This window comes from Lacerta agilis, chromosome 10 (assembly GCF_009819535.1).
Source record: "Lacerta agilis isolate rLacAgi1 chromosome 10, rLacAgi1.pri, whole genome shotgun sequence".
Lineage (NCBI taxonomy): Eukaryota > Metazoa > Chordata > Lepidosauria > Squamata > Lacertidae > Lacerta > Lacerta agilis.
This window is the reverse complement of record NC_046321.1, coordinates 10,453,987-10,479,692: the sequence shown is the minus strand read 5'-3', so window position 1 is coordinate 10,479,692 and position 25,706 is coordinate 10,453,987. Positions and strand designations below refer to the sequence as shown.

At 45.3% G+C, this 25,706-nt stretch overlaps 1 protein-coding gene across 6 annotated transcripts in view; it reads left to right on the top strand.

Moving 5' to 3' along the window:
* Positions 1 to 25,706, top strand: part of ABCC9 (ATP binding cassette subfamily C member 9) — an 84,732-nt gene that overhangs the window by 46,164 nt on the left and 12,862 nt on the right. For 3 of the 6 annotated variants that reach the window (XM_033162104.1, XM_033162103.1, XM_033162101.1), the window contains 13 exons: positions 305 to 442; positions 3,104 to 3,229; positions 4,292 to 4,388; positions 5,398 to 5,642; positions 7,149 to 7,297; positions 7,764 to 7,833; positions 7,980 to 8,137; positions 9,085 to 9,177; positions 14,156 to 14,258; positions 21,208 to 21,315; positions 23,597 to 23,717; positions 24,764 to 24,894; positions 25,461 to 25,539. In XM_033162104.1, coding sequence (XP_033017995.1) covers positions 305 to 442; positions 3,104 to 3,229; positions 4,292 to 4,388; positions 5,398 to 5,642; positions 7,149 to 7,297; positions 7,764 to 7,833; positions 7,980 to 8,137; positions 9,085 to 9,177; positions 14,156 to 14,258; positions 21,208 to 21,315; positions 23,597 to 23,717; positions 24,764 to 24,894; positions 25,461 to 25,539 — 1,618 coding nt within the window. Of the gene's footprint in view, positions 1 to 304; positions 443 to 3,103; positions 3,230 to 4,291; positions 4,389 to 5,394; positions 5,643 to 7,148; positions 7,298 to 7,763; positions 7,834 to 7,979; positions 8,138 to 9,084; positions 9,178 to 14,155; positions 14,259 to 21,207; positions 21,316 to 23,596; positions 23,718 to 24,763; positions 24,895 to 25,460; positions 25,540 to 25,706 lie in introns of all 6 variants that reach the window. The other 3 variants (XM_033162100.1, XM_033162102.1, XM_033162099.1) reach the window with 1 other exon arrangement.

Here is a 25,706-nt window from a genome sequence, read left to right as displayed (position 1 = left end):
ACCAGGGAGGGAGGGGGGGAGGGATTAGACAAATAAGAGAGCTCCCCCCCTTTCCTGGTTTGCCTTTTGAAAGGTTTCAGATTGTTTCCCCATATTTTCCTATCATTTGGGCGTCAAAATTCTGCAGTCGGGAACGTAGTAGAAATTCCCCCCTAGGAATCAATGGAAATCATTGACTGGGTATGTGAACATTCACCTAACAAATGATTTCCCCAAGAGCACATTGTGTTGGGATAGCAAGACCTGCAGGTATTACGCTTTAGCCTGGTTTCAAAATGCCCTCTTTTCATATATTTAATTCCAGGATGACCCATTTTCTGCCTTGGACATTCACCTGAGTGACCACCTGATGCAAGAAGGTATCCTGAAGTTTCTTAAGGATGACAAGAGGACCCTTGTATTGGTGACTCATAAATTGCAGTACCTGCCACACGCGGATTGGGTATGCATCGTGGACTTTCTAAAAATAACATTGCCGAATTTTCTTACGTATCAACCTAAGAATATAAGAATAGCTCTGCTGAATCAGGCCAATGGCCCATCTAATCCAGCATCTTGTTCTCACAGTGGCCAACTTGGGGGAAAACCAGGGAGCAGAACATGAGCACAAGCCCTCTTTCCTCCCCTGGTTTCCAGCGAGTGGTATTCAGAAGCATTGCTGCCTCCAACTGTGGAGGTAGAAGATAGCCATCATGGCTAGTAGCCATTGATAGACCTCTCCTCTGTGAATTTGTCTAATCCTCTTTTAAATCCACCCACGTGGGTGGTCATCACTGCCTCCCAGGGGAGAGAGTTCCATAGTTTGAGTATGCACTGGAGTTCCCATCAAGACTGACATCACCCATTTACCTGGAAAATTTTGATCACTTCTCCTACCTGGGCAGTTATCTACCCACAAGGGCCAACATTGATGCCGAAATCCAACGTTGCCTGAGCTCTTCGAGTGCAGCTTTCTCCCGATTGAAGTGCAGAGTGTTTGAGGACCAGGACATTCGCAGAGAAACCAAAATGCTTGTTTAGAAAGCTATTGCACTACCAACCTTACTGTATGCTTGTGAAACATGGACCACTTACAAACGTCATCTGCAACTCCTTGAAAGATTCCATCAATGGTGTCTCACAAACGTCATCTGCAACTCCTTGAAAGATTCCATCAATGGTGTCTCCAAAATATTTTACACATCACTTAGGAAGACAGGCGAACTAATGCCAGTGTGCTGGAAGAAGCAAAGATCACCAGTGTCGAAGCAACAATTCTTCAACATCAACTTTGTTGGACTGGTCATGTTATGCAGATGCCTGATTATCGTCTTCCTGAGCAACTACTCCATTCCGAACTTAAAAATGGAAAGCGCAATGCTGGTGGGAAACAAAAGAGATTTAAAGACTCTCTCAAGGCAAATCTAAAAAAATGTAGTATAAGCACTGATAACTGGGAAACACTGGTGTGCGAGCACTCTAATTGGAGAACAGTCTTTACCAAAGTTGTTGTGGACTTTCAAGAAGCATGAACTCAGGGCGAAAAGGAGACGAAGGCACATTTGGCAAACCCACACTGTGATCAACTCCCGCCCGGAAACCTATGTCACCACTGTGGAAGGACGTGTGGATCCAGAATTGGCCTCCACAGTCACTTACGGATTCACTGTTTAGACCGTGTTCATGGAAGACAATCTTATTTAGTGATCGCCAAAGAAGAAAGAAGAAGTCCCCTGTAAAGCTAGCAAACAGCACATGATCCCTGTGCCCACTGTGAAAGCATGATGCTGGACTAAATGGGCCACTTGCCTGATCCAGCAGGTTCTTCTCATGCTCTTATGAATGCATGTCTGATGCTTGGAATTCATCCTTATTGGTTTATTGCAGTTATACCCCACTTTTTCCTTCAAGGAGCTCATGTGTGGTTCTCCCCCATCTCTCATAATCCCACAATACCCCTGTGAGGTAGGTTTGGCTGAGAGGCAATGGCTGGTCCAAGGTCGCCCAGTAAGCTTCATTACCGAGTGTCTGTTCGAACTCTGGTTACTTAGGTCCTAGTCTGACGCTTGTCACCAATGAACCACACTGGCTTCACTTAAAGTTTTCGGGGTTGGAGAGATCCCCCTGCTCAGATAACTGGTTAAGAAGACCATCCGTTGAAGAGAATTGATGCTGGTTTCAGGCCATGTCATCTCAGGGCTCTAGTGTGCTGATTTAGCACATCCAGTCCCCGCACGTAACCCATGAGCAGACCATGCTAATCTCCTGGTAGTCTGGAATCATAGAGCAATTGCTGGGTCATCAAGGTCAGCACTGATAGTGCAGTCCAGATGGGGCGGGAAGCACGCAATGCAACACACAATTTGTTTTCTAAATGCTGTTTTCTGTACATCTGGTTTTGTGCTAAGGCTCTGAATGGGTCTAATTGGAAACTTGCTGAAGGACCAAATTCTATATGTTGCTGAGAGGTGGGGAAGAAGTGCAGTTAAAATATGCCCTTGCCTAATTCACCTTTCCCGAAACAATATACAAACTGAAAGGCAGGCATCCCTCGATATTCATGCATCTCCAAATTTTGCAGTGCAGTTCTCCACCCCCACCCTCACCCAAAATAGGGAAATGAAAGGAAAGAATGGATAAAAATGCATGTATTCATGCAAAAAAAAAAAAAAGAGCATTACATTAGGGGACATGACTTGCAAAATATGCATATTAGAGAAATTTGCATATAATGTGTGTCTATTAGGAGAAATGCACACCAATGTGCAGGCAGTTTTTCATAAGGCTTTAAAAAAAAACCTCAAATTAATGCAGAAATGTGGTCATTTTAAGATTAGGGAAATGGGAAATTGAGAGAAAGTAAAATTTGCACACTCACCCATCTCTTGTGTTGTTGAATTTCCAAAGCAGCACATCATTAGGAACCTAGAAAGCTGCCTTATAATGAGTCAGACTAGCTCAGTAGTGTCTACACTGGCCGGCAGTGGCTCTCCAGGGTTTCAGCCAGGACTCTCTCCCAGACCTACCTGGAGAAGCCAGAGTTTGAACCCGTGACCATCTGCATGTAAAGAATTTGCTTTGCCAACTGAGCTATGGCCCTTGCCCCTTTTCTCTTTCTCCTCAGATCATTGCCATGAAGGATGGCACCGTGCTTAGAGAAGGGACCCTGAAGGACATCCAAACTAAAGATGTCGAACTCTACGAACACTGGAAAACGCTGATGAATCGCCAAGACCAGGAACTGGAAAAGGTAAGGCAAACAGCAGAGCTCCATTCAAGGCAAGACGTTGATCCATATTTGGCACACCATCTTGACATATCAGGTGGTGTCTCCTTAAGGGGAGCAGGACTCATTTCCTCTTTTGCCACCCAAACATGGAATTCATGCTTGCTTCACACATGAAAACATTTCTACCCAGAATGTCACTTCAGGAATTCGTGAACAGATGATTGGTTGATGTGTTTTGTCCATTCTTGGCTACCTCATTTCACAAAGGATCTGGGCAGATTGGAGCCTACAGATATCCAATCTAAGATGCACTTAGCACCAGTTAGCTGCAAGCTGCACACCAGCTAGTCAGAATACACAACATTCCTTGTTCCTTCATAGAATTCTTATTTATTCACTCCATTTGTTGGGGAACAACTACCCTTCACCACTGTCCATTCTGTTCTCTTTTGTTCTGGCCAGGGTTGGCCCACCTAAAAGGCAAGGTGAGATGTCCACCTCAGGTGGCAGATCCACAGCGGCAGCAGATCCAGCCTCCAAGTAAGGAGATATGACTAAATGACCATTGGAGTCCCTTCCAACCCTTCGGTTCTATGGTTCTCTCCAACCTCCATGCAGGCAAACAAGAAGCGTTATCACATTTCAAGGGCACATTCCAACCAGCCAAAAGCACTTAAAAGAGAACATGCAGGGTTTGGTGTCAGCGTTGTTTGTGCAGGTTCTCTGTTGTTCGCTTGTGCTCCTTTGGCGGCGAGAGAGGTCGGGGTTGGCGTAGGGTGTGATTGTTCATTTGCGGTTGGCTGCGGTGGTCTTTGGTTTCCTGTGTGAGTGGGGTGGGTGAGTGTTTTTGATCAGGTTAGCCATATTGATTTGTATGCTGTCGGTAGATTTTTGTCAAGAAAATATTTAATAAAAAATACTTTTAAAAAAGGAAGAGAGAACATGCAGTAGCAGGGGCAATGAGCCTAGTCCAGTGTGGTTAGAAAGGCCTGGGAAACTGCATTTAGCTCCCGAACCTGAAGTTTCCCATGCCTCACCTAAGTAGTCCTTGCAAAAGTTTCATTTTTGAAACCTTGATCGTAGGATATGGAAGCTGACCAGACCACCCTAGAAAGGAAGACTCTCCGAAGAGCTATGTACCCAAGAGAATCGAAAGCTCAGCTGGAAGATGAAGATGAAGGTAATGATATACCCTGTATTTATTGATTGTTCCTTTGCTTAAAGAGAGAGAGAGAGAGAGGAGAATTCAGTGAATGAATTCAATTAATAATTTCTCTCTCCACATTTGCGTTTCCTTAAATTAACACATGGAGTTGAGAATTATCTACATAATTTAATAGTTAGTTTGTTTAGAAAAGCATTTCTGGCTTTGCGATTCCAGACTGTGCCTTCAATATATTTAGAGGGACGTTATAGCAATATATCAGTAGTATAGCTTCTCTGTATATATGGTGCTTGAGCAGTAAAATATTTTTATACTGCTCTTTGCATTCTGAACCAAGGGCAAAGTTCATTCTGAATTTGTTAAGTAAGATACCTGATGGTCATGATCAAGTGAAAAACCACATATTCGTTGTCTGATTCTGGCACATTTTTGACAGATATGTGAGATTTTTGGCTGCCCAAAAGCTGAGAAATCTTGAATTGAGTGAACTGCAAAATTTTAGTTGGATGATTTAATTGTATTAGTCCAGTTAACCTTATGTATTCTAATATTCACTTCTTCTTTTAACCTTTTGTACATTACTATTTCTGGTATATTTTAATGTAAAGATATATTTTGGTTGATGCTGGGATGGTTGGAATAACAGCAATAAACAATACGATTAATATAAATCTGTTATTTTTACACACACACACACATATAACTCCATGAAAATATGTATTTAATTATGCATTTGTTCACAAAATACATATTTAAATACTTATTTCACCTCAGTTTCTATGTTTCTAAACGTATTCTACCCTAAAATGTGTAATTTATTTATTTGTTACACATTTTGGGTACTTTTTCCAGTCAAAGCCTATATCCTAAAATTCAGGGAAGTGCAAAATCTGAAGAGCAGTCACAATATCATCCATGTATTTAGTCCAGGAGGTGTGAATCAGGCCTGTTCTCATACAATGTGCTTGCAGCTGAGATGCATAATGCCAGATGAACTGACTAAGTTAAATTTGTGACCTAGCAGAGGAAGAGGAGGAGGAGGAAGACGATGATAACATGTCAACCGTCATGAGACTTAGGACAAAGATGCCCTGGAAAACCTGCTGGCAGTACCTCACCTCGGGAGGGTTTCTCTTACTCTCCCTGATGATCTTCTCAAAACTGCTGAAGCACTCGGTCATCGTTGCAATTGATTACTGGCTGGCACAGTGGACATCGATGACTAACAACGGCAAGGCATTGTGTTCCACAGAGGAGCCAGCCAGAAAGGTAGGCCCACATGCAGAGGTTAAAGCGGTTTGTGGTTGATAAACAGCAACAACGTGCAGGGTGGTCCAATGCATGGCCTGAGGGCTGGGTAAGGAGGCACCAGGCTTTGGGAAGGAGACAGGAGCGCTCCGACAGGGTCCAAGAGTCCCCCATTTTTCTCTCCCGAGTGTAGTTAGTGCTTTCCCAGATTTGGGAAGGAGGCATACCCTCCAAAATTCCTGAGATGAAAATAGAGACATTTCTCACTCCTTATTTTCTCCTTTGGTAGATTTACAAAAAGAAAAACACACACCAATAAATGCATTTTAGAAAGGGGGCAAGGTTAGACATGGATGCACAAAGCATTTTGTGGAGAAGGATTGTGTCTGAAGAGAGGTTACAGCCTATGGAGGGTCCTGAGGGCGAGACAGAAAAACACAGTGCTACATTCAGCCCCTAGGACTAAGGTTCCCCATCCCTGGAGCAAAATGACACCCTTGGGGCTCACTGCTGGACTGGTATACCAGTCCTGCTTTGTGCCTTTCTATTACCCCACTGCTTAGAGACATTCCTTCTAAGGTAATTTCAGCAGGATTATTGTGATCTAGTTTTGTATCTCAGCAGCATTCCCACAGGCACACACAGGAGACCAGAAAACTTCGTTCTTTCCCCCAAAGTGCTATAAAAACATTCAATTAATTTGAATAGGAAGTGCACAGAGTCCTAAAACAGAAGTCTTTGGAACTATGACCCACCAGCTGGACTACACTGCAAAATTAAGCATGTCTTTGAGCGTGTTTCAAAATAAAAGGAAAATTAAGTTGTTTCCCAGTAGCGGCGGAAGGCTATGTCGGTGTTGATTCTCTTAGCTTCTCATTTCTCCATTCTTAACTTCATGTCTCTGTATTTTGCAGCAATTTGCACATTATTATTTTTAAACAAGCCTACCCGAAAATTCATGAGGATTTTAGTGCAAATTTATAATTACAGTGGTAACTCGGGTTACAGATGCTTCAGGTTACAGGCGCTTCAGGTTACAGACTCTGCTGAAATAATACCTCGGGTTAAGAACTTTGCTTCAGGATGAGAACAGAAATTGCACAGCGGCAGCATGGCAGCAGTGGGAGGCCCCATTAGCTACAGTAGTACCTCAGGTTAAGAACAGTTTCAGGTTAACAACGGACCTCCAGAACGAATTAAGTTCTTAATTATACCACTGTATAATGTTATTGTATTATTTTAATAATAAAACATGTTTATATGCAGTTTTGAATAATGTCCACATTTTTTGGCAAGCAATTTCCCCCTAATTGATGCTTTTCTTGCAAACTGTGTTTGGTTGGTGTACTACGTCGAAAAATTCGGACCATTGTGAATTTCAAAAGACAGCTCCCTTTCAGTTGACATATTGTTTTGGAAAGTGTGCATTTGATAGATTTGATAGATTCTGCTTTCAATGCATACCAAATTGCATACTCTACTTCTCAGGATGAGAAACCTGTCTTCTTCCTGCCCTTGTTTTAATAGACTTGCTACGTGGCTGTGTTCAGCATCCTTAGTGGCGCAGGGATTGTTCTTTGCCTGGTCACGTCTTTGACCGTTGAATGGATGGGCCTGACAGCAGCTAAGAACCTTCACCACGATCTCCTCAACAAGATCATCCTTGGACCAATCAGGTGCAGTGAAAATGAAACGAGTCACCTTTAGGACCCATAGGCAGATAAGATAGGGCTTGTGATCAAGTTGCCAAAGAGGTGAGGCTTTTCAGCAACTCCTCACAAAAAGGTGTTTGCTCAGACTGAAGAACTGCGTCTGGAGCAGTAATTATATAGAGCCAGGCAGGCTCCTATTGGCTCCTCAAGTCACCTGGTCTGGCTGGGCCGATGAACTGCAATACTTACTCTCGCCATTAAGTAGGTGGCGCTGCAGCTCAGTGGAGATCAGGCCCTAAGCACCCTCAGCCTCAAAGCTGCCATGATGCTATTTGGGTCAAGGTGCCTTGAGTTCTGTTGCCAGAGAGTCCAGCTTGGATCGCCTAGTACTTTATGTGGGTATAATTCAGGAAGCAGAAGAATATAAGCACTGATTTCTTCTTTTCCTCCCCTCCTCCTCCTCCTCCTATATATTTTTGTCATATGATAGATTCTTTGACACAACACCCTTGGGGCTGATTCTCAACCGCTTTTCTGCCGACACAAATATCATTGATCAGGTAAGCTCATTGATCTTATCAGGTGGCCCAGAGCCTTTATTCTCCCACCCCCACAGGCCAAAATATGTGAATAAACGAACCTTTAGTGGCGAGGAAGAGGATGTTGGTTTGCCTAATCTAATGCTTGCAAATTATCTTTGGTGCAGCACATTCCCCCGACTCTGGAGTCCCTCTCACGGTCCACGTTGCTCTGCCTGTCTGCCATCGGAATAATTTCTTATGCCACACCGTGGTTCGTGGTCGCTCTCGTGCCCCTGGGGATAGCCTTCTATTTCATCCAGAAATACTTCAGAGTTGCATCCAAGTAGGTTTTAAACAAAAACAAACAACCACCCCAAATATAGTCTAAGTCCATAGCAATTGATGTTTTCCATTATAATTCCGATGCTTCTAGTTGTCACCAAATAAGCAAAAGCAAATTTTAAATCAAGGGTGGAAAACCACAGGACCAAGGACTGAATGTGGCCCTCTGAGAGCCAGTGTGGTGTAGTGGTTAAGAGCAGTAGACTCGTAATCTGGGGAACTGGATTCGCATCTCCGCTCCTCCACATGCAGCTGCTGGGTGACCTTGGGCTAGTCACACTTCTTTGAAGTCTCTCAGCCCCACTCACTTCACAGAGTGTTTGTTGTGGGGGAAGAAGGGAAAGGAGAATGTTAGCCGCTTTGAGACTCCTTCGGGTAGTGATAAAGCGGGATATCAAATCCAAACTCCTCCTCCTCCTAGAATCATAGAATCATAGAGTTGGAAGAGACCACAAGGGCCATCCAGTCCAACCCCCTGCCAAGCAGGAAACACCTCCTCCTCCTCCTCCTCCTCCTCTTTTTCTTCTTCTTCTTCTTCTTCTTCTTCTTCTTCTTCTTCTTCTTCTGACCTTTCTACCCAACCGTCAGGATCCTTTCCAGCCCACCACACCCCCTTTCCAGCCACATAATTCACTGACCCTGCTCTATGTGCCCCTCTAGTGACTTCACCTGGCTGGCAGGTGTCCTTGAATGGAAGCATCTCTCTTTCCTGAATGGGGAGTGGCATGTGTCTGGCCACACCCATTTTGGGGCATATGCACCCTTGGTTTGTGCCCCCCTGGGAGGTTGCCCAGGACAAATTGTGGCCCTCAGGTTGAAACAGGCTTCCTGCTTTATAAAGAGTGAGGTTGTTTGCCCTTTGCTGCTGCTCTTTCATTTTGTGTTTTCCGTTTCAATTTCCACAATCTGTTCCTCGCTATTTACACACCTTCTTTTGACTGGTGGCAGGGACCTTCAGGAACTTGATGACAGCACCCAGCTGCCTCTCCTCTGCCACTTTTCAGAGACGGCGGAAGGCCTCACTACCATCAGAGCATTCAGGTTTGTAAACAAGGACTTCCCTTTATAGTAGGGACCCTGGGAAGCTTGATTGGTTCAGCTGCCAACTGGCTGTTTGCAGGCCAGGCTCCTGCCAAGTGAGAGATGAAGGCAATCCGTAGGCAGCACAGACAGAAGCCAGAGCAGAACACCCTGTCTACTTAATGCAGCCAACATGGCAGCCTGCAGGTGCCACTGGACTACAACTCCCATCAGCCTCAGCCAGGATGCTCAGTGGCCAGGAACGATGGGATTCATAGCCTTGTCATTTCTGGAGGGCAGCATGTTGGCTTCCCCTGGTCACTGGCGGAGGAAGAGGAGTGCGGGGGGAGAGCACCGCCCCCGGCAGTGCAATCCTGGTGGAGTGCCATCGCGGTTGCCTCCCCCCCCCACACGCTGGGCACCATGCCACGCCCCCAGGGCATGCCCCCAGGACACACACCACACCCCTGGGACACATGGCAGCCCTGCCTCCATCTGCTCTCCGCCCCCCAGTGCCGGAGCATGAAGCTCCGCCACTTCCCCCCCCCCCAAGCTGTGCTTTGGTTTTGGGAAATGTGAATTAAGGAGCTGTGTTTTGGTTTTTGGGAAATGTGAATTAAGGAGGCTTGCATTAAAATGCAGATCAAACCAAATTTCTTCTACATCCTTAGCTATGGAATTCTTCACATCCTGACCAATATTTTTAGACGGTGTGTGGAAGCTAGATCTTGAACTGCAAACTTAAAAAAACAACAACAACCCTCTGTCTTGGGTCTGTCTCACCTTAATTTCCTAAGACCATTCCATTCCACCCATGCTTTCTTCCAGCAGCTAACCAATTTTCTTCCAACCCAGAACCAAAGTCCCCCCCCCCAAGATAAGCCTGATAGTTGCCTCCCTTTGTTCTGAGTTCATTATGTACCCCTCAAGCAGTCATGAGCTCCCTGGACTACTTAACCGCAACGTTGTACAGGCCAACTAGACTGGGATTTGGGTGACCTTTTCGTTCGTCATCTGAACAGGATAAAAAGTCGAAGAATGTGCAGAAGAAGGAGCTGGAGGCAGATGAAAAGATGCAGATTGAGTGTGTCAGAGTTTCCATTGTGTGTGGGGGGGGAGGGGAAGGGGGTTGTGGCTGCCAAAGAGAAGCTCTCCAAAGCGGGAGACAGACAATAGCTTTTCAGAGAGAGAGAGAGAGAGAAAGTAGTTCGCTTATAGTGACATTGCTGCTTTCGTTGTAGATGTACAGCTCTTTCATCCCACTGCTGAAACAGATTCGGCAAGATCTTTCTTTCTTACTCTTTGTATTTTTGAATCTTCATTTTTGTGAACTGCACTGTGATCCTCAGAAGAAGCGGGGCATAGAAATTTTAATAACTGGGCAATTACTTTCTTACCCACTTTCCAGCCCTACAAAGCTTTGCAGACTTGCCAACATTTGTTTGCACATCACATGATTCAATCTGTACAGTGCTGGGGAACGTTTTCTAGCCTGGGGGCCGCATTTCCAGCCTGGGGGCCACATTTCCTTCTGTATATCATGCCACATCACGACGTCATTACACCGCCGCAACGATGTTGGGCACGCACAGTGTGGGGTCCAAGTCAGCACCCCTGCTAAGAAGGAGGTATCACCTGGAGAGTCCGGGGGGCCAGAAAGAGAGACGTGGAGGGCTGTGTCTGGCCTTGAGTTTCCCCACCCTGGTTTTAAAGTATACACCTAGCCAGTGCTTTTTTCCTTAAAATTTTTTTTATAGGGGTACACTAATTTCCCTATTCATATTGAAATACTGCCCCTCAATGAGGCCAAACTTAGATTCAAAAAATGTTTAGGGGTATGTGTACCCCTGCGTCCCCCCAGAAAAAAGCGCTGTAAAGTGTGAACTTGTACAGACACACATTACTCATATGAGTTATGAGCAATGCTTTTCTTGTGGAAAATAGGTGCCGGTGCTGCATACTCTCGAGTCCCTCGAGTCACATAAGTCCCTCTCCCTTTCCCCCCTATCCAAAACAACAACTTAGATGCCTTATACCAGCCTTTCTCAACCTTGGGTGCCCAGCTTTTCTTGGACCACAACTCCCATAATCTCTGACCACTGGCCAAGCTGGCTAGGAATGATGGAAGTTGTAGTCCGACAGCATCTAGGAATTACACTCTTATTAATAATGGAGACCATGGCAGGTTCGTCAATTCAATAATCACCCTGGCAGGAAAAGCAAAATAAGTGCTTCCAGGTACATATGTTGCTGTATCTTACAACTTCTTGAGATCTGGAGCTCTGTTTCTACAATGGCCAGATGGCCAATCCCTTATTCAGATACCCCAGGGATAACATGCAGATGAAAGCTTTCTAAGACCGAGTACGGCTTTGCCATATTAAGCCAGTATCTACTGGCAATCATTCAAATCATTTCAGTGCTGTGCATCCGGGGATTTTACGATGTGTTGGATAGGCTTCATGTCAAAATGTATGTCGTTCATCAGTTACTCAAGATGTATCACATTACCAGGCCTTTTGTGGAGTATTCCTATATTCTGCATGGCTTTTCTGTGCTCCAGTTTTCTTATTTTGTCATTGGGTGCTTTTGTTTTGTTTTTTTGTTGCATTGTGCAAATGTAATTTGTGCTTATTTTCTGTTAAGTCGTGGGTGGACACAGCAGACGACAGCTCTTGTTTATTCTCAGGCTGGAACAGAACTGAGCTGAAGGCCTCAGCAGCCTGCTTATATAGAACTCAGCTACAAAGCAACAGTAACAACTTTCTGCAGTTAACCAATCCCTGAACGTCACTTTACAATCCCTCTTTTGCATATGCGGACCTGAGTGAAAACTGCAGCAGAATGAACTATATACACACACCCCTAGTGGCCTAGGGTGAGAACTTCAATACATAACATTTTCATAGCGGCATTTTTGTAACCCACCTTGGCACCAATCAAGGCTTACTCAAACAGAGCACAGCTTCCCCTTTCTGAGTTCCACTGGATCCTAAACTGGATCAATTGCTATTGTTAATCAGGCTTTTCTTTCGGTAAAACAGTTCTTGGCTCCCATGTTTGCAAAAAAGCAAAACGAAATTAAACAAAAATGCACCACAAGCGCTGCATTCTTGCAATTTATAATAAACCAGCGAAGAGCATTTCATCTGTTTTTACCAGAGCAGAAGTACAGCAGTAACGTTTATACAATGCAGTCAGCCTCCTGCCAATATTTACAATTTCTTCTAAACATCACTGTAGCAGCGTGCTGCACTCCGAGCTGAAGCAATACTGGGTTTCTTTCCTTCCTCCTAATGGAGAAATGTATGCATCATGATGAAATGTCTCTGAGCTAGTTTTTGGGAGGGAGGGAGGGAGACAGACTTGGTAGTTATGTAAACACCTGGGTCGAGTTAAAAGATGGCCAGCCAGCACACAGAGCCGAAAAAGAGCATCAAAAGCATGCCGTTGGCTTTACAGCATCACTTACTAAATGTTGACCAAAGCATAAAACCCAATCTCCTCCCATCTTCTGGGATAATGGCATTTTGTTACTGGTCTTTGTCAGATAGCCAGTAAGTTGGACGGGATAAGGACAAGGGAGGATGTGTAAATGGAGGGGTGTTTTCTGGATTCTTCTCCTCCCACTCATGGGATTTCATATTATCAGTACCTGCCAGGTAGGACAGAGAGGACAAGCTGATGCACTTCTTTCTGAAGGGCTGTTCTCGTGTGTGAACCTGAATAGTAGAATTGTAGAGTTGGAAGCCACCATGAGAACCATCTATTCCAACCCCCGGCAATGCAGGAATATTTTGTCCAACATGAGGCTCGAACCCACGACCATGAGATTAAGAGTCTCATGCTATAGCAACTGAACAGTATGTTTCCTTAAAGCAAGGACAGAATGACTGGCCTCCATACAAGGCTGGTCTGCAAATCCCATCTTCCCTGACTTCTAGATGTACCAATAACACCTGAAAGTTCACAGGTTCCCCATCCCTGACTTTGATCTTTAACAGGGTACCTGCTCTGGGCAACTGGGAAAAGTTGGGCCTTGGGCCTATTGTGTGGTGGCTCCTTGCCTCTTAACAACCCTCCCCTAAGAGATCAATGATGCCTGTGCTTCTGGATTAGGCACCAGGCAAAGGTTCTTCCGCACGTTTACTTGACTGATTCCAGTTAGTGCAGTGGTTCTCAAAGCATGTGGTTCTCAAAGGAGAGAATGGCAAGTGTGGTGGGAAGATTCAAGGACAATCATATTTTGGGAATGATTCGTGTTCTTATGTAGCTGCTTTGTTTTATACTTCCCGGATGTCCCACGGTCATATTATAAAGTAGTTGTGTTCCATGTTACAAATCAAGCACTGCTAAGAGTTGTCTCTTTTTGTTTTCTGATGTATTTCTTATCAAGAAAAAAAACTGGGGTGGCATGAGCAAATTTTTATCCCAAAATAAAAAAGTTTGCAAACTACTGAGTTAATGCATAGCGCATAGGAAGCAGTCTTGTATGTGCATAGAGCTAAAGGGGGAAGTTAGAAAAATGACACTCTATCCCACTTTTCCTTTTAGCTCTATGATTTGGATCAAGTTGAACATTTAGATGAAGTTGGGCAGAGGGAGGGAAATGTAGAGGAGAACACAGAAGGGAAAAGCGAAAAAGTAGGGTTGCCATATGTTTGGGATTAAACCGGCAAAAATAGTGTCTAGAGGGAATTTCGGGAAATCAGCAAAACATTGTTTCCCCTAAAATAAACTCAACAACTTTTGCGTCCTGAATTTTACTTCTAGAAATATGGCAACCCGAGAAAAGGGGGTGAATGTGAGAAAAGGAGTGGGTCAATTATTCTGGTTCCTGATCGTCAAAAAGCACGCAGCAACTTGGCACAGGTCTTACTCAGATTTAGCTGATCTGAATGTTGAGGTTCCACTTCCCGAGATTCTGCAATCTGTGCTCTGTGCGTTGTATCATCGGGGTTGCAAGCTGCTAACGTAAGAATCCCTTTGTCTTTCGCAGGCACGAACCCAGATTTAAACAGCGAATGCTGGAACTGACGGACACAAACAACATCGCATACTTGTTCCTGTCGGCTGCCAACAGATGGTTGGAGGTCAGGACGGTACGTACGCCTTCATCCCTGCCACGGTTTTGAAACCTTAGAACCCGGCAGTTAACTTTTGTTTGATGTGAAATGCTGGGCAAAGAATTATAACTGGAATACATCTGGCTACAAAACACCCACACTTTCATACTTGCCAGTCCTTAAAATAGCTCATTGTTATTTCTGTTTTTTCCTTTGCGAAGCCAAGAGACTTCTTCATTTGCTGCTGCTGGGGGGTGATTGTCATTCAGAAGAGAATCTGAGTTGGGTTGGGCTGGGCTGGATTATACTCCCACCCCATCAGAGGCGGAGCAAGGTGGGTGCGTTGGGGGCGGTCCACCCTGGGTGCCACCCTGGAGGGGGGTGACACTGGGTGCCCCCCCCGCGATGCCCAAGCCGAGCCCCGCCACCCGGTAAAAAGCGCACACTGACGGCTTGCTTGCAAACCTGCTTGGTGCACGCTTTCCTTTTTCTGGCTGGGGTGGAGGCGAGGGGTGGCCCAGGGAGGGGCGTCGCTCCATAGACTCGCTCCTCAGCTTGCTCGCGGGGGTTTGCACATGCACTCTACGGAGTGGCACTGTGCATGTGCACTACGGAGCGACACCCTGACCCCAGGGCAGGGGTCTGCAACCTTTAAGACACAAAGAGCCACTTGGACCCGTTTCCAAAGGGAAAAACAACAACTGGGAGCCGCAAAACCATTGCGACATTTAAAACAAATATAACGCTGCATATATTGTTTCTTACCTTAATGCAATAATAATAAATAACGTATAGGAGCCAATGCAAAGTATAATTAGTAAAAACAACAAGAATAAGTTATTACTTTTTTGCATTGACTCAGGGCCGTACCCAGGATCAAAACTAGGGGGGGGGCAAGCCATGGTCGTTCAGGTTGTGACATTTCAGCACAGAAAGGCGAATGAAACCAAAATTTTAGGGAAATTATATATAATTATAGCAGTGCTTTATTACAGTAGTTATTACAATTATTTGCTTGGTTTTTTTAAATTTTTGTTCTAGTTACATGTCTTATACCAGGGGTGGCCAACTCCCAAGAAACTGTGATCTACTTTCAGCAGTGATTACCCCCGTTTTTTGGGGTTCAGCTCAAAGTTGTTTTTTGGGGGGTGTGGTGGGTGGGAGAGAGGGCTTCCCTCTCTAAGATAGGTTGGCAAGCAAACTAATAAAGAAAGAAAAAGGGGGGTGGGAATGGAAAAATGGGGTGGAAAAATATAAATTGGGGGTGGGGTGGGGTGAATATCTATTAAAAATATGTAGTAGTTTAAAAAATAAAAATAAAGGGGGAAAATCTTTTTCTTCTTTTTCCTTTTTTTTGAAAACAAAAACAAAAGGGGAAGAGAAAAGAAAAATGGGGGATAGAGGTAGAAAAGGGTAATAATAAAAATTCAAATAGAGTGGCTGCAGCAGCTGTGGGGGGTGTTTGTTTGTTTTTCGTTTGTTTTAAAAATGGGATTTCTCCCCTTGGATTAAAAAAGGAGGGGAGGAAGAAAAAGAGAGGGGGGTGGGAGAGCAAGGCAAAAAGCCAAAAAGCAAAAAACAGGTTTTTTTTGGGGGGGAAATCACGCCAGGCACTGCAGCGCACCGGCCTCGGGGCTCCGGGCCCCCGAGCCGCCCTTGGGGCCGTCTTGAGCATGTACACCGCCCGCAGCGAGCGCTGGTGAAGCACCGGTTGGCTGAGGTTTCAGAAGCAGCCCGGACGTTTTCGCCGCCGCCGCCCCAAAGCAGCTCTACTTCATCCTGTCGGCGACCATCACCGCCCTCCCGTCACGGCGACGCCAGGCCCGCCTGCTCCGCCCTCCGCGCGGCCGCTTTGAAAAGGATTCCGCCCGACAGGGGCCGCTCAGGACAGGGGCCGCTCAGAACAGGGGCCGCCACCTCCCGCCGCCTTTATTATCCCGACTCTTTTCTCTTTCTCTCTCTCTCTCTCGATAACTCGCAAAGCCCAGCTCCTTCTTCTCCCCGCCCTAACGCCACCCTCATTGGCATGTTCCCCTCAAACAGGAACAGGCATCCCGGCGGCTCATTGGCCGGACGAAGCATCGCTCACCCGTGCCCGCCTCCCGCCTTCATCCTCAGTGGCTACCTCGGCGGTAAGGCCCCGGCTCCGAGCCTATGCGCCAAGGCGGGCAATCTGTCCTGCCAATCAGCACGCCGAGGTGGTAAAAGCTCAGCCCTCCCCACACACTTATTGGTGTGAAGAAGTCGCTTCCTCTCTCTGGGAGTGGTCAAGGTGGACATCAATCTTGGGTCTGTCCTCGGGAACCCCGAGAGGGCTGAGAAAGACCGCCCAGCTGTTCAACGTCGATACGGATTATTCATGGTTTTTTTGGCCCTTTTTTGCCGATAACCAATTATTATTGAAAGGACATTGAAAGGGGGCATGCCGGAGCCGCGGGAGACCTGTCAGAGAGCCGCATGCGGCTCCGGAGCCGCAGGTTGCTGACCCCCGCCCCAGGGGGTGCCCCTGGGTTTTCCGCCCTGGGTAGCCAAGCGGCTTTGTTCACCAGCCCCCCCCAATCCAGCTATCCAGAGGAGAATGAGAGTGTGTCCTCCCAGCTCACCTGGTGAGGTGACCCCCCCAAACTATGCTGCCTCTGGATGTACATACAAGGCCATAAAGGAAGCCAGGAGCTTTGAGTTGAGGAATATCACCTGAACTATTGATTTTAAGAGGCTTCTTTGCTGGTTTCCCAAATCTGACCAGAGATGGATGGATGGTAGCACACAGGCTGAAAGCCCTCCTGAGTTCCTTCGGTCACCAGTTCAAGACCTGCTGCAGGCTGGAGTATTATGTTAGAGCAGGCATGGGCAAACTCAGCCCTCCAGATGTTTTGGGGCTACAATTCCCATCATCCCTGACCACTGGTCCTGTTAGCTAGGGATGATGGGAGTTGTAGTCCCAAAACATCTGGAGGGCCGAGTTTGCCTATGCCTGGAGTAGAGCCATTGAACGGCACAGGACTGCTGAGGACCAAACTATACACCCCTGTTTGCAAATGTGGCACCTGTGTTGAGGGTGGCTACCTCCTCCCCACCCCTAAAAGGTCATAGAGCTGAAGGTAGAAGTTAGAGGACTGGCGCTCTTCCTCGCTTCTTCTTTCATCTCTATGTCACGGGTCAGATCCAGTAAAAAGGATGCTTATGAAATTGCATAATTTCCTCACAGGTTTACCACTACCGTCAAATCACAGATCACATATTGCAGAGGTGTTTGACCTTTTTGCATCCACAGCTCCCTTGACCAACTACATTCTTTCTGCGGCACCCCTGTGGGGCTCAGGAGCCCAGTTATGTCACCCCTTGCCTGCAGAGCCAGCAGCCCCTCACCATTTTTCGAACACCCTCCCCTTGTGGAGTGTTCCTTCAGCCGCCTCTCCTCTCCCCTATGCTTGGGAGTCCTCCGGGCTCCCTCACCTATTGGCTTGCTTACTCCAAGGCCGCCTCAGGTCCTGGCAACCAGCACCCCCTGGCCAGCTCTAGAGGCACCCTTTGCCTCTGGAGCTTGTAGCCAGGGCTGCTGCAGCAGCAAACAGCTGCTCAAGACTTTGGGAGGCAGAGACGTGAGAGGGCATCAGAGGAGGGAGGGAAGGAAGGAGGGATGGAGACCAGTGTTACCTGCCGCACCCGTGACCATCATTCAAGGCACAGCACACTGGTTGAAAACCGCTGACGTATTGCTTCCACTGACTGAAAAATAAAAGTGTTAGAGATTTCAAAGTGCCTACGTGCAGAAAGTCAGCTTATCACCTCTGTAGCAATTACCAGTTGGCAGAAAGCCAAGATCTGCTCTCTCTCCAGACCCTTAGCAACGACCTGTGATTGGTCAATGAGTTCCTAAAGAATGAGCTCTGTGTGAGAGCTGGTTTTTGGTTGTTAGTGGTGTACTGAAGGTTGAGAGAGAGAGACAGAGAGGAGAGGTTTTATGTTTTGTTTCTTTTATTTGTAAAGTCTGTACATAGTAACTAGTTGCTTCAATAAATACTGTATATAGTTATCCAAGTGAGTTGCTGAGTTCCTGCGTTGTGCTGTCCAGTTAATGCTCTACAGCCAGAAGCTTCAAGAAAACCTGCGGTGTCCAGGACTATGTTATATTCCTGACACTAAATCTTAAGAAAAAGTCACCTATCAGGTGCTTTCCATGGGGGGGGGGAAGACACTGTGTAAAACATGCAAGTTGAAAGAGGATCCCTTTTAGTTCTGCTGGATCTGACTTTTAACCAGAACCCCTTGTGAATTTGTGATGGCGTGTGTGTGTTGTGTAGTAAGGATTATCTGTATGTGTGCTTTCTCTCTGTATGTTGCCGGGGATGGGGTGGGGAGAGTTACCCAGGGGAAAATAACAACTAAAGATTGGATGGGATGCCCTCAGAATTCCAAACGTTCCCATGAGCTCAGAAATGCTGGTGACCCCTGTTATATGTTAAATTGGAGTTCTGTGATTGGAACAGCAAAAGCCATAACTTTCTTCTTGTAAAAGCAGCCACAAGGGACTGAGGATTTGGACGAAGGCCTGTACTAGCTTTTCCTCATTGTGCCCATCTCCTGACTTAACCCTCTCCACTGCCGCTGCCACTATGAACCATGGAGGGGAGGGGAGAGAAACGGCAGGTTTTTTTGTGTCCATGAATTTCTCCTCTGTTACTAGTGGCATCTTCTATGGGTGATTTAGATCAGCCCACCAACACAGCACAGGAAAAGAGATTTGGAACCCACCCCCCGTCTCCTGCAGATGCTGGACTCCAACTCCTATCAACCCCAGCCAGCATGGCCACTGATCAGGGGTGATGAGAGTTATAGTCCAACAAATCTGGAGGTCATCAGTCCTGTACCCATCCCTTACAGATTCCACCAGAGGGTTGTAACACACACACACACACACACACACACACACACAGGACCGGTGCTAGGGTTTCTTGCGCCCTAGGCGAGACCACCTTCTGGTGCCCCCTGCCCCCCGCCCCCCACCAAAGCCTGCTTTAGCAGGAGCCGGGGGTGGTGTAGGGAGCAAGCAGCGCCTCTCCGCTACAGCGGAGAAGCTGCTGCTCGCCCGCCCCCCGCCAAAGCCTGCTTTAGCGGGAGGTGGGGGGTGGTGGAGAGGCAAGCAGCAGTTTCTCCACTGTAGCGGAGAAGCTGCTGCTCACCTGTCCCGCCCCCCGCCCAAGCCTGGCCACCGCCCCCTCCATTTTGGCGCCCTAGGCAATTGCCTAGTTCGCCGTAATGGACGTGCCGGCCCTGCACACACACACACACACACACACACACACACACACACACACACACTAAACACACACATTCTTTGCCCAGGCATCCACAGAATGCTAGGAGCTGTATTCCTGCAACATCTGGCGGCACCACACTTGCTACCTCTCCACTTAAAGGCACAGCGGTCGCTGAAAACCTCAGTCGCACTCCTGCTCCCCCTGCTGAAATCCCTTCTGCTGTACAATCAGTAAAGGTGGAGTTGCCCTGTCTCTTTTTGCACGTGGACACTAACTAGTCCTTTGTAAGGCAGGGTGAATGTTAAGCAAAGAAATGTGGAATTGATGTACTGGATCCACTTAGAGCTTGGAAAGTTCTTTTTTTAATTATTTTTTTAAAAGAACTAGTTCTTGTTCCAGTTCAACGTGCCCAAAAAGGAGCTGGTTGCAGTTCACGTTCTTTTCTTTTACAAAATGAACTAGTTGGGTTTGCATTCAGTTCACAGTTCAATTCAATTTCATCCAAATCAGCTATTTATTTATTTATTTATTGGTCAGCTATTCAAATGCTACAAGCCGCTGGGCTGAAGTATAAAACATACTTAAGATGTCTAAGGAAGCATTTGTTTTTCCCACCAATGAAACTGAAAAGCCTAAGTCTAAAGTGTTAAAAAAACAACAACAACCCACAACCCACATAGAAGAGAATTAATTTGAAGATGAACTGAAAGTTGTTCAAAGTTCTACCCCCTAAATGATCTTGATATACGTACAGTTCACCCAGCAATTATGGGGCCTGCTTTCTTTTTTCTTTTTGCAAATATGTTTTTATTTTCCAAAAGTAAACAAAACTTAACACACATCTGTCAAATACAATTTTTACAGTAGTACAAGAACTCCGCCGAGTTTTGACTTCCTTCCTTCTCTACTTTAGTTTTCTCAATTTACATCATTTGTCCGCTTTTCCCTTAAATCTCAGGTTTTATTTTCCCTATTACAATGCCTCCATCTTTGGTCATACTTTCTACTAGGTTGCAAGTATTCTGTCACACCTGTTAGTGATTTACATAATTATAGACTTCTAAATATTTCAAAAATTTACTCCAATCAGCTTGAACCTGTTGATCTCTCTGGTCTCTTATCCTTGCAGTCAATCTCGCTAGTTCCGAATATTCCATTAATTTTGTTCTCCAATCCTCTACCGTTGGTATACTTTTCAATTTCCAATTCTGAGCCAATAAAATTCTGGCCGCTGTGGTGGCGTATAAAAAGAATCTCTGATCTTTCCCTTTAATCTCCTCACCAACCAAGCCAAGTAAGAACGCCTCTGGTTTTTTTGGGAATGTGTATTGCAGTATCCTCTTTAACTCATTATATATTACCTCCCAATAAGCTTTAACTTTATCACACAGCCACCACATGTGATAGAAATCACCATCTTTTTGATCGCATTTCCAACATTTTTTGCTGCCTTTCCTGTACATTTTGGCTATTTTCACCGGTGTTAAGTACCAACAGCACATCATTTTCATTATGTTCTCCTTCAGACTTGTACAAGCCGTAAATTTTATGTGGTGATTCCACAGTTTCCCCCACATTTCTAGTTGTATGTTATATCCCAAATCAATGGGGCCTGCTTTCAGGTGTTGTTAGAGATTTTTGAACTAATTCAGTGAACTTTAATTTAACTGAACTGTAGCATAAATCTGTCCCTCGCCTTTTGTGTTTTGTTTTTCTCTCTGCAGGATTATCTGGGCGCTTTCATTGTTCTCACTGCAGCTGTGGCTTCCATTTCTCCATATGATGGTCCAAAGTCTGGCCTTGTGGGCTTGGGTCTCCTCTATGCACTAACGGTACGTACAGAGGTTTACAGCACTTGGGCGCAGTTCATTTTGATGCAAGCTGCATCAAACTGAATGAGAAGCTTGCAGGAGCCAGTAGTGCCATCTTGCACAGATCCCGCTTGTTTTGGTGCACTCTGCACAGCAGAATCTGCCGGTGCCTTGCACACTCGAAAACCAATCCGCTGGGTTCACAGCCACCGTTAAAAGAATAAAAAATAAAACCCGTACATGCTTCACTTCCCAACTCTCTCAATATTGACAGAAACAATCTTGCAAGTTATGGACTCAAGCCAGGGCCGAGGGAGTTTGGAATGACTTGGATCAGCTTCTGGCTTTACGAGCCAATTGGAAATAACCATAACAAAGTCACTGAGATTCCCAGGCCCTGAGTGCTCCCAAAGAAAGGAAGGCGAAAGTGCACACAAGGATTTCAGCCTTCCCAAATCCAGCTTTTGACAGGGGATCCACTTTACTGTCCTTTTAAAAAGCAAAACAAAAACAAAAGCAAAACCTCATTTCACTTTCTAAAAATCTCTATTTTTTCCCCCTGAATTGTTGTAAGGAGCCTTTACGGGACAGCTCAGCTTGAAAGGCAGGCTGGATACTTAGGTAAAAATCAACTAATGAAATTTGCCTCTCTTTCATAGGAGCACAGTCACTCATCCTTGCTGTACACAGAATTGTAGAGTTGGAAGGGACCCCAAGGGTCCTCTAGTCCAACCCCCTGCAATGCCTTACAGCAAAGGGAAAGCAGGTCCCTCCACAGCCTGAGGAATTTGCAGTCTAAATTTCAGCAGAGGGAAGAAATAGGAGGGAAGGGAGTGGAAAAGTTGGAGGAGGAAGGGATAACTTCCATCTCTTCTGAAAACTGCCTGAGCAGCCCCTCCCATCCCAAGCCTGTAGCCCCTTCTTCTTCCTCTCCTTCTCCTCCTTCTCCAAATTTTATTTTTTATTTTGATGAAGTAATAATCATAAATAAATAAAAAATAAAAATGTGCACGCCACCACCGAGACCATTCCATTGTAACTATCCAACCTCCCAAAATTTCAACACCTCTTGCGATGTTTTGACCCCTCTCCGTTTTAACAGTACAAACTCTATAAACACCTTCTCCTTAAAATCATTTCTCCTGCATATTCCCTTAATGGCACATGCTAATTTAACATTAATAGTGACATCCCACGCCTCTTTATACCTTCTTCCATTTTATCTCCTGCTTGCCCCTTCCACTTCCAAGCTATAATAATTCGTGCAGCTGTCAATAAATTTGTGAGCAAGTCCTTCATAGCTTGCGAACCTTCCACCCCAAGCCCCTGCTTCTTGTCATAGCCTTGCACACCTACCTAGGTGTGCAAGCAGTGACAAGAACCAGGAGCAGCAGCAGACTCTGTTCAACTTGATGCTGGAGAATGGTGCTCAGACAGCTTGTGAATGTTCAGTGGTTACAGTTTAAGGTTCATTACTGTTCCACAGAAATGTGTGTCTCTTTAAAAGAAAGAAGGAAATGAAATGACCTAGTTTTGCAGCTGTGGGGCAGTACAGCAGGTGATGTTAAGTTTGTATTGATTTAAGGCATATCAGCAATCGGATACAGGATATAAGGAGGTCTGCATACCTCTTTCAGTACCCTGGGTGGAGGGTCACTGGAGGGGTCATGTTTCTGTAACGTTCTTGTAGTTAATGTAACTTCTGTTATTTTTCTTTAATTAAAACAACTCCTAATTATACTTTGCAGTCTCCTCAGAATGCCTTTTGTTGCGCATTTACTCAGTTTAAATACGCCAACAGTGAATGGCCATTGGTGACACCTGATTCAAGCCACTGTACGCAGGGTGCTACGTACACCACAAGATCTCAGGATGGTTCACAGAATAAAATACACGGTTTTTAATTGTTTTTACATGCTTTTAACAGGTTTTCAATTTTTGTTTTGAATTGTATTGTTTAAGCATTTGGACTCCTTTGCTAGCCCGGACTCCTTTAGGAGGAACTGCAGTACACAAATTTAACTAGTAACAATAGTCAGAGTAAACCCAATGATATAAACCTACACAAGTCCAGCAGTTTCATTGGTTCTGCTTATCCGGCTACCATTTTAAAATGACGACTCCGTCAGTACTGTTCTGACTTTCGAAAATGATGCGTGGATGAATGAAGCCTCATTCCGTCACATTGTACAACCAGCGGCCTGTTTCCATCCCCTGAAACGGCTACAAAGAGATGCCACCATCTTCATCCCCCCACCCCCCCCCCCACCCCAGGTCCCATTATCCTATTGTATTGTTTCAGATCACCAATTATTTGAACTGGGTGGTGAGAAACCTGGCCGACTTAGAAGTGCAAATGGGTGCAGTAAAGAAAGTGAACAGTTTTCTCAACATGGAGTCAGAGAACTACGAAGGCACCATGGGTATGTCAAAATGCTTACAGTCCTGTTATTCATGCCTGCTGACCCCACATCTGCCCCATAGATACATTCACTATAACTTCTGAAAGAACACACATCTGTAAAAACTATGTGAACTGGCTCTGTTTGTGCAATCAGGAACCTGAGTTGATTGCCAGCACTTTTCCAGTTCTTTCCTACATTTGTAGGCTCTTTCAAAGGTTATGCTCAGAAGGTGGAGCAGTCGGTGTGGTCCCATTCCTTGATTTACCCATAAATAAGTGATACCCAACTAAGGATATTGACAAGCTGGAACGTGTGCAGAGGAGGGCAACCAAGATGACCCAGGGTCTGGAAATCAAGCTTTATGTGGAATGGTTGAGGGAGCTGGGTATGTTTAGACTGGAAAAGAGGAGATTGAGAGGAGATATTAGAGCCATCTTCAGATATCTCAAAAGCTGTCACATGGAAGAGGGAACAAGCTTGTTTTCTCCTGCCCCAGTGGGTAGGACCCAGACTAATGGCTTCAAGTTACAAGAAAGGAGATTCCGTCTAAACATCAGAACTTTCTGACAGTAAGAGCTGTTTGTCAGTGGAATGGTCTCCCCAGGGAGGTTGTGGACTCTACTTCCATGGAAGTTTTGAAGCAGAGGTTGGATGGCCATCTGTCATGGATGCTTTAGTTGAGATTCCTGCTTTGCAGGGGTTGGACCAGAGGACCTGGGGGGGGGGCTTTAATCTCTACAGTTCTATGATTCTAAATCAGCATCATGGTAGACCTAGCAAAATGAAGTCTATTGATTTTAGTTGGTTTTCTTGGATATCACCTAACGTATACAGTCTTAACACTGCCGTTCTATCTTAAGATGAAACATAACTGAGTCAAGAGCCTCTAATCCAGCTGGAGGCTCTTTGGTTGCATATTTTGCTCATCTTTCATTTAGATGAATGTCTTTATCTTGTACATGCATACAAGCCAGAGAGCAAAACAATATTGCGCTTGCATGCTAACTGATCACATAGATAAGGCTTCCAAGCACTGACGGTCAACGACTTCATTCATTTTCCAGATATTTCTCAGGTCCCCAAAGACTGGCCGCAAGAAGGGGAAATCAAGATTGAAAATCTGTGCGTCCGATATGAAAACAACCTGAAGCCTGTTCTCAAGCACGTCAAAGCTTACATCAAACCAGGCCAGAAGGTTTCATAAATTTATACATTTATTAAATTTTTATACCAGCTTTCACCCAAGGATCTCAGGGCAATTTACAGTATTCAGACTTAAATAATTTTACTCTCTTTCTTACCATAACGTTAATGAAGGATGACCATTGTCACAGATGTGATATAAAGGCCCCAAACCCTACTGGTAGCTAACTCAAGGAACTAAATCCAACCAACCAATTCCTTTCTTGAATATACTTAACTTGGCCTATTGCTGTATACTGGCCAAGTGTGGTTCATAATTCATTCAATTTGCATGAAGTGTTTCTCCATCTCTGGTAATAGGTAGGTAGCCATGTTGGTCTGCCATAGTCAAAACAAAAAATAAAAATAAAAAAATCCTTCCAGTAGCACCTTAGAGACAAACTAAGTTAGTTTATGGTATGAGCGTTCATGTGCATGCACACTTCTTCAGCTCATACCAAGAACAAACTTAGTTGGTCTCTAAGGTGCTACTGGAAGGATTTTTTTTTTTGTCCATCTTTGGTAGTTAAAGAAAAAACATCGTGGACTTTTTAAGCCACAACGAACCCTCTCTTTCAGGTTGGGATTTGTGGTCGCACTGGCAGTGGAAAATCATCATTGTCCTTGGCTTTCTTCAGAATGGTAGACATATTTGATGGTGAGTACCTGGTCACTTCTTAGTATAGGTTTGTGCCACCTGTGAATTACCAAACCAAATGCAACTAAGCAGCCATAGAGCCAAAAAACTGTAGAGTTGGAAGGGACCCTGAGGTTCATCTAGTCCAATCCCCTGCAGTGGACCATAGTTAGGGATGGACAAATAGC